The 7856-nt window shown below is 33.5% G+C and overlaps 2 protein-coding genes across 4 annotated transcripts; one reads left to right on the forward strand and one right to left on the reverse strand.

The window, feature by feature from the left end:
* The first annotated feature begins 1060 nt into the window (after nucleotides 1–1060).
* LOC107494222 (ubiquitin-conjugating enzyme E2 22) lies at nucleotides 1061–4804 on the forward strand. 3 transcript variants are annotated; one of them, XM_016115272.3, is made up of 7 exons: nucleotides 1061–1218; nucleotides 2562–2688; nucleotides 2840–2984; nucleotides 3069–3146; nucleotides 3523–3635; nucleotides 3773–3876; nucleotides 4305–4804. In XM_016115272.3, exons 2-7 carry the CDS (start codon nucleotides 2686–2688, stop codon nucleotides 4666–4668), a joined length of 807 nt encoding a protein of 268 aa, XP_015970758.1. In that variant the 5' UTR covers nucleotides 1061–1218; nucleotides 2562–2685; the 3' UTR covers nucleotides 4669–4804. The 3 variants fall into 3 exon arrangements, with proteins under 3 accessions (XP_015970758.1, XP_015970759.1, XP_020980560.1); XM_016115273.3 differs by lacking the exon at nucleotides 1061–1218 and adding an exon at nucleotides 1233–1385; XM_021124901.2 differs by lacking the exon at nucleotides 1061–1218 and adding an exon at nucleotides 2412–2434.
* Nucleotides 4805–5916: 1112 nt separating this feature from the next.
* On the reverse strand, nucleotides 5917–7628 carry LOC107494224 (calmodulin). Its single transcript, XM_016115276.3, has 2 exons — nucleotides 7467–7628; nucleotides 5917–6585 (listed from the first exon to the last, which is right to left on the reverse strand). Exons 1-2 carry the CDS (start codon nucleotides 7540–7542, stop codon nucleotides 6212–6214), a joined length of 450 nt encoding a protein of 149 aa, XP_015970762.1. The 5' UTR covers nucleotides 7543–7628; the 3' UTR covers nucleotides 5917–6211.
* Between the last annotated feature and the right edge of the window lie 228 nt (nucleotides 7629–7856).

The following is a 7856-nucleotide window of genomic DNA, read 5'->3' on the forward strand; positions in this document are numbered from 1 at the left end:
AATAAAAAATACATTTAGAATAAAAGAGAAAAATACAAATTTTGGATCACAAATATAATACGATTGAAAACTTATATATAATATGATGGAAAAAATCATGGTCTCATTTAAAAAAAAAAATTAATATTGATGGCTTAAAGTATAAATATTTCAAATATACTAACAAATTATGTGTTATTATGTCAAGAAAATTACAATTGGTAAACCTCAGTATTTGAGTTATCCAAAAGTTAAAAGAAAATAACTAATTAGTTAATTGTATAAAATGTTTGACACTACTAATTTGATCTTAAAATCAAAACCTAAACTAATCCTAAAAATAATAACATTTGACATTATTGATTTACTTTTACCTCAACATAACTTGCTTAAATTAAAGAGATTTTTTTCTAAAGAATGTAAACTAAAAAAGTTACTAAATATACTCTAAGAACCAAAATTTCCTATTTCACTTTCATAATTAATTAATTAATTAATACATTTAAGATACTTCATACTAAATACTAAAATTAATTACTAAACCATCCTGAGTAAAAGCTACAACGGACTGCTATATTGTTTCATTTCAAATTACTGCACCGTTAAATCAAATAATCAAACCCATAGGGTATATAACTAACAAGTAACAACTACAATAATTCTAAACGAAAGGTGAGGTTCACGCACACGTATAACGCGTGGGAACTCTTCTGCTAGGAGGTAGACATTTGGAATCCAACGTCTACAAATCTGAAAGATTTGTGCAACGAACACGTCATTTCATGTCCATAAGTTTCGAACCAAATTTTCTGATTAATCAATTAATCGAATATTAATTAATTTAACTAACGAATCCATTTTTTAAGGGTTTAGCCGTTGGGGCATAGGTTAAGATTATTATTATTAATGAATTTTTTAATTTTTTAAATAAATATATAATAAATACATTAAAATTTAAATATTTTACATTTTTAATAAAATATTTTTTATTTATAACTTTAAGATAGTTAACTAAACCTTTTAATTAATGGCGTCTTCATTTTAATTCTTACCTTACGAAATAAATATTTTAAATTTTCTTTGGTGTCCTCAAAGTTCCACCAATCAATCATTCATTCATTCCAAGGAGGGATCTCTATTTCTTTTTTTCTCTCTTCTCTCACTCCTCTCTCTCTCTCTCTCTCTCTCTCTCTCTCCGTGCACCCTAAAGCCTAAAGCTTCTGCTTTGTGATTGTGAAGGTGAATTCCTCATCTGTGTCTTGCACTTCATGGTCTTGCTTTTGTGCGTTTCGCATTTTGTGTGGAACTGCTTCACCAAATTTGTTCCTTTTCGTCAAATTTTGCGTTGATGATACCCTAGATTCCAATACCGTGCACTGTGAATGATGCTTTTCCTATATCACAAGGTCTTCTATTTTTCAACAATAAAACATAAAAGTTGTGTTATTTCTTTAATGTTAGATTAGGGAAATTGAGATTCTGGGGTTTTTATTTCCCCCATTAGGGTTTTGCCCCGCTGATCGGGTCCCTTTTTGTTTCAAAACTAGTTTTTTTTGTTTTTTTTTGTTTTTATTGTTCGGGGGAAAAGTGATTGTCTATTGTTCAGTGTATATTTAGGGTTTTTAGTTTTGGCAGATGCGATTAATTTTGGAATGATATGCTCTATCTGAGTTGCTTGCTTTCTTAGTTCTATCATTCTGTGTATATTAATAGATGAGCGTTTTTCTTTCTTGGGTTGCTTTTTATGTTTAGCTTCTAGTTCTTAATCATGTTGGGTGCTCAAATTTTATATCTTTTATGTTCTTGATGTGTGGTAGTGTCTGCAAAGGGGAACTAACAGTAAAGGGTGTGGGGGGCTTAGAGAAACGAGTCAAATAAAGTTTGGTCTTTTGTGGTGCAAAATGTGTTTGGGTGGCATATGCCATTCCAGTTTTGAGTTAAGTTGGTTTTTCTCTTAAGAAATTGGTTTTGGTTATTTATTTGAGATTGTTGGTTCACTTGAATCTTGAAGTGAGTGGTGTGTTTACATCCACAGATCTTTCTACTGCAGATTCAAGCATAGTTTCTCGATTGAGTTTGTACAATCATAAGTTGTGAAAATGATCCAAGGCTCTGTGCTTACAACTTATAGTTACAGAACTTGTCTCATTAATATATGATTCTTTGCTGTACTTTATTTGGTTCTTGCTTAATATGATGTGCCAAGACTTTGTTATCTGTCCGTTGGGAACTTAAAATTAACTCATCTCAACTATCCCATTCTTAGCTTGGAAAAAGACAACTATGTTGGAGTTGATCAAAATCTTTATACTAATGGGTTCATCCTCTATTCTATTGGACAGTTATAGAAAAGAAGACATTTATTGTTATGACATCTTTTAGTGGTTTCTTTTATTTAAAGAATTTTGTTATCGGCTTTATGGTGGATTGGAAGTGAAAGAAAAGAAACTCTTAGGTTGGTGTAGCTAAGTAGCGCATTCAGATGTTAAATTGTTGTTTTATGCTGTATGCACAATGCAAAAAAATTGTAACTTTTACCTAACCAGAGTTTTTTTTCTCGTTTTTTTCCCTCTCATTTCCAGGAGCTTATGCTTTGTTTTGATAGCATCCTCTACTGTGTGAGCAACAAATTTGAGAATTAATTGTTTGAGAAGGGTCATTACTACTCAGTGATAATAATAAAATACAGTCAGTTGTTCTGCACTGATGGTAAGTGTTTCTTTTACTTATGTGTCTACTTCCATGTCGATATTGCAAATGTATCATTTGCCAATGTATGCGAACAGATTTAGCATTGTTGTTTAACTATTTTTTTGGTGTTTAATATTCTTACATTGTTGCATGGTACTTTTTGTTGTAGGCAACTAACGAGAATCTTCCCCCAAATGTAATAAAGCAACTTGCCAAAGAGCTCAAAAATCTTGATGAATCCCCGCCAGAAGGGATTAAGGTTGTGGTAAATGATGATGATTTTTCAATCATTTATGCCGATATTGATGGTCCAGGCAAGTAACATTATGTACCCAGTGTCTAATTTTTGGTTGATGTACAAAGAGCTCAAGCTAAATCAGACTCTTGCATTCTTGCAGCTGGAACTCCCTATGAGAATGGAGTTTTCCGCATGAAGTTGTTACTGTCCCATGATTTTCCGCATTCTCCACCTAAAGGTGTGTTTAGACCTTCTAGTTACATTGCAATGAGACTTGTGTTCTTATAACCGAACTTTGTTTCCATTTGTTTAAGAAAAGTAATTTTTTCCTTGAACATCTTTAAGGAGTTAATTTGTGTTTAGAGTTATTATTAACAAAATATTTCACTGATTTACAAGTATGCATTAATACGTCAACAATTTTTTTTTGGTTTAACTATCCATTATCTCAAAAGTCGTGCAACTGCAAACATTTTATTGAATGACATGTTTACATTGTAATTACTCTAGAGTCTTGCTATACTTTGTTGCTTTACTTGCCATGAAATAATCACATACACTCTGGTGTCTATTTGTGTAACTCTGTTAAACTTGACTTGAATTTGATGTAATAGGTTACTTCATGACCAAGATTTTTCACCCAAATATTGCAACCAATGGAGAGATTTGTGTGAACACGCTTAAAAAAGATTGGAACCCGAGCCTTGGGTTACGCCATGTTCTTATTGTAAGTGTTAATGTGTTATGCAGATCGTGATAAAAATCCATTTAACTATTTTAACATATCTGTTTATAGGTTTTTAAATCAGGATGGCTATTAAGATATTCTTATTTGTTAATGCTGATTCCTATAATGAATGATAGGTTGTTAGATGTCTATTGATTGAACCCTTTCCAGAATCAGCTCTAAATGAGCAGGCTGGCAAGCTGCTGCTTGAAAATTATGAGGAATATGCTAGACTTGCTAGGTAAGTTAAGCCTAGCCATTTGTGCTATTTACACTGGTTTATTTTGTGTTCTGGGCCTTTCGAAATTTAATGCGAAAGGCTTTACATTCTTCTGGAATGCCAGACCCTTATCTTTTGTAATTTGAGGGTAACTCGTGTCCGCAACCCATGTGAATTTGCCTTAGCAAAGACTTGGGCTTGGCTTTAAAATTGTTTGAAAAATATCAACCTGGAAAAAAATTCAAACATTTGTGGCAAAACTTTCCCTAAAAGAAAACGGAGGTTTGGTGGCAGAAACACCAATCCAAACATTCTATGAGCTTTCATGACTTTGTTAAAGCCATGCTTATTTATGTCTATTGACTCTTAGTTATTTCATACAATATTTGTTTGACATAACATGTTAAAATGTCCTCTTATGCATATTCCACTTGTGGTTTTATATTTAGGCTTTACACTGGAATTCATGCAAAAGCAAAACCCAAATTTAAAAGTGGAGCTATTTCTGAATCGACAACCGCCCTAAATGTTGATCAAACAAACACCTCAGTGCCTAACGCTGAAATAAAAACTGCTCCATCAAGTGCAGCCCTGCCATTGCAGTCTTTATCCTCCTCAACCACCACGACAAGAGGAAACAGTCAAGAACAGGCAGCAGTTGTGGTGACTGAGACTACTGTTAATGGTTCTGCCGCCACCGGTAAGGCAGTTTCTTCTGCTTCAGCACCACTAAAGAGGGAAGGTGGAGTCGCAAAAGCTCAGGCAGACAAGAAGAAGATAGATGCCAGAAAGAAGAGTTTGAAAAGATTGTAATGTTGTTCAATAATTGAACTTTTCTTTGTGGCTTAGTTATTCTATTTGATAGTGAAAAGAAAAGGGTATGGATTTGAGTTAATTTACATTGAAATTTTTAATGGATGGAAGTTGAACTGTTGTCTGTCTTGGATTATCCTGAACGGCACACACTTTCTCTATTTTCTTGTAGTTACGCCATTTTTTTAAATCCTCTTTTTCTTAATTCTCCACCATTTTTTCCAACTATTATGTCTATAATAAAGCCTATTGAATATGAACATATAAGCTGAATCTGAATTTTAAAATGAGTACTAGATGCATTCCTTTTAGATTTGCCCATGTAAGAGATATTTAACTTAGTGGTATTATTTAATAGAAATTGTTGACTTGTTGGGTGTTAAGTTAATATATCAATGGACTATTTTGGTGCTTTGTGCAGAGTTTTCTTCGGTGTTTGATAGAATTTATTGTCTTGCAAGATTAGCTTGGTCTCCACGCTTGTCACCGTTTATTTAGCTCTCCAACGTGCAAATACGAGGAATGAATTTTCTCATTTTTTTTAATCAAGGGTATAAAGTATAATATTTAACTATTTAATATTTTTTCTCATTTTTTTAACTTTATTTATAAAGTGTACGGTGAAGGATCGTATTTTATCCCTTTAAATGAGAAAAAAAGATTGATAGATCCAATTCTGCAGACGGAACATGAACCAACATCAAGTTAGATGATTGAATTAAATTGATACCTTTGAAGCTTTATTAGAGTATCAGGCTATTAGCTCCCCTTTTGGGAGGATATTATTCTTAGAGTTTGTTTTTTCCTTTTGTCGGTTAGACTAAAGTTTTCATTGCACCGCCACAATAAAATGTTTTTATATAATTATTGACTCACTCGAGTAAAGCAAGCATCTATCTTCCTTAATGGTTAACATGCAGGACGACAATACAAAATCTTGCTGTTTAATAGGAACCGGCGAGATTATCAACTTTGGTCGATTATGTTTAAATGAAACATAAAACCAAAAGAAGAATTTGTAAGACCCAAATTTGGATGATCCATTCTCCATCAACTAGCCATGATTCATGCAATGCTACTGAATCATGGCTATGGGATACCTGATTTTCTGTATTTGGTGACAACAATATCCTCAATCGCAAACATAAATGGAACATATTCATAGTCATGTGAGATTTGACCTTGATCAGCATTAAAGATTGCATTCACAAAGGAGCATGGTTTCATAGAGACACCAAAACTGAGGAGTGGTCTAAAGCGACTTGAAAATAAACATTAAAACGTGGGATACAGTCACATAACAAACTACAAATACATCAATTCCATCACAACCATTAGCAGCACATTTACCACAAAAATGTCATAAATTGCTGAACTCAGAACCAACCAAATAAAAATGAAGAAACAAGACATTGAGCTAGGAGCCTAGGATTTGGTGTACTGTTATACAAGTCAACCTTGTCCTAAATCTTTCTTTTTGCCTTTTCTTTTTTTCTTTTTAAATAACCATATTTCATTCAGTTTGTGGTGGAAGAGTTTGTGATTACTTAGCCATCATCACCTTAACAAACTCTTCATAGTTTATTTGGCCGTCACCATCAACATCAGCCTCGCGGATCATCTCATCGACTTCTTCATCAGTGAGCTTCTCACCAAGGTTGGTCATCACGTGGCGGAGCTCAGCAGCAGAAATGAACCCGTTTTGATCCTTGTCAAAGACGCGGAATGCCTCCTTCAGCTCCTCCTCAGAATCAGTGTCCTTCATCTTCCTGGCCATAAGGTTTAGAAACTCAGGGAAGTCAATGGTGCCGTTGCCATCGGCATCTACTTCATTGATCATGTCTTGGAGCTCTGCCTCGGTTGGGTTCTGTCCTAGTGACCGCATGACAGTTCCAAGCTCCTTGGTCGTGATGCAACCTGTAACACCATGTTCAAATCAAACAAGAATGTCCCAGTCATGCTAACAATCTACAGTTGAAAACACAACTTATAGCATATTTGGTTGTCTGTTTAAAATTCTAGGAACCATGATTCGAATAAAAGCATCAATTCCAGATGAAAATCCGAACATGGGCCAACTTGTCCATCCAATGAACATGCTTTGGATCAGCAATTTTTTCATTCTACATATTGCCATATTACCATATGGTTCAAGATTTCGTACACTTTCTTTCATATTGTAGCACTCCAAATCAAAATTCAGCACATGATCACTAAGTAATTCACCATTAGAGGTAGGGCTTTTACCCAATAACTTATGTTTGAGAAAGAAAGTTCATATTACTTTATAACATGATACCAGGAGCTATTATGACAAAGAGATCTTGAATTTGATCCTTGCTGCTTCCATTCTTTCAAAAAATAATTAAATCTTATCACAAGGAACAATATAAATAACCTATGTATTGTCCATGATTTCGTTCAAACTACCCGAAAAATTGCTCATCCCTAACTCGCTCACAGTGGCTTATATTATCAAATTATTTAGTTCTAAGAATAGCTTTTCATACTCGAATTTCCCAAACAGATGCCCTAGAAAGTAATTTCCAGGTGGGTTGGGCTGAGACATTAACAAATCGCATACTCCAAACATGAATCATAACTTGAAATTCTCTTTCAATTGCTATCATACTATGTTTTAATTATAAATAAATCTTTATAAATTGATCAATACACTAACAAACGTAAAATTAGTTAAGGCACATCCACAGAAAAGAAAATCAAAATTGAAGAAGAGATCTAAGGAATAAATTAACGATAGATCTAAGAATAAGAGAGAAGGGGAAGAGAGAAGGAACCATCGCCGTCCTTATCGAACAAGCTGAAGGCTTCCTTGAATTCAGAGATCTGTTCATCGGTGAGTTGATCTGCCATTGTGAGTTTCTCTCCTTTCTTTTTTCTTTCTTTTCTTTGGAGTTGATGATTTTTTTTCTCTGTTTGTTTTCTTTCTTTGTTGTTTGTTCTCCCTTCTTAATATGTCGATGCCATTAATCAACACTGATTCCACTCTTAATCTTTACCATAAATAAATAAATTTGACTTGTTTGTTTATTTGACCATTCAAACGTCGTCAGGATTTCTCACAAAATAATACTTGTAATAAATCAAATCTTTAACTTATGAATTCACCATTTGTTCCCTTCTTAAGTTAAATATTTCAGCCTCAAACAATTTTTAATTGTCTAGTG

The sequence above is a fragment of the Arachis duranensis genome, chromosome 6, assembly GCF_000817695.3.
Source record: "Arachis duranensis cultivar V14167 chromosome 6, aradu.V14167.gnm2.J7QH, whole genome shotgun sequence".
Taxonomy (NCBI): domain Eukaryota; kingdom Viridiplantae; phylum Streptophyta; class Magnoliopsida; order Fabales; family Fabaceae; genus Arachis; species Arachis duranensis.

Bases quoted from the DNA above. Each gene is read 5' to 3' on its own strand.
- LOC107494222 (XM_016115272.3), top strand. The intron at 2,985-3,068 runs GCAAGTAACATT...GCATTCTTGCAG, and splicing joins TGCCGATATTGATGGTCCAG to CTGGAACTCCCTATGAGAAT. The intron at 3,636-3,772 runs GTAAGTGTTAAT...AATGAATGATAG, and splicing joins GGTTACGCCATGTTCTTATT to GTTGTTAGATGTCTATTGAT.
- LOC107494224 (XM_016115276.3), bottom strand. From the start codon at position 7,542: ATGGCAGATCAACTCACCGATGAACAGATCTCTGAATTCAAGGAAGCC. The intron at 6,586-7,466 runs GTTCCTTCTCTC...ATGGTGTTACAG, and splicing joins GTTCGATAAGGACGGCGATG to GTTGCATCACGACCAAGGAG.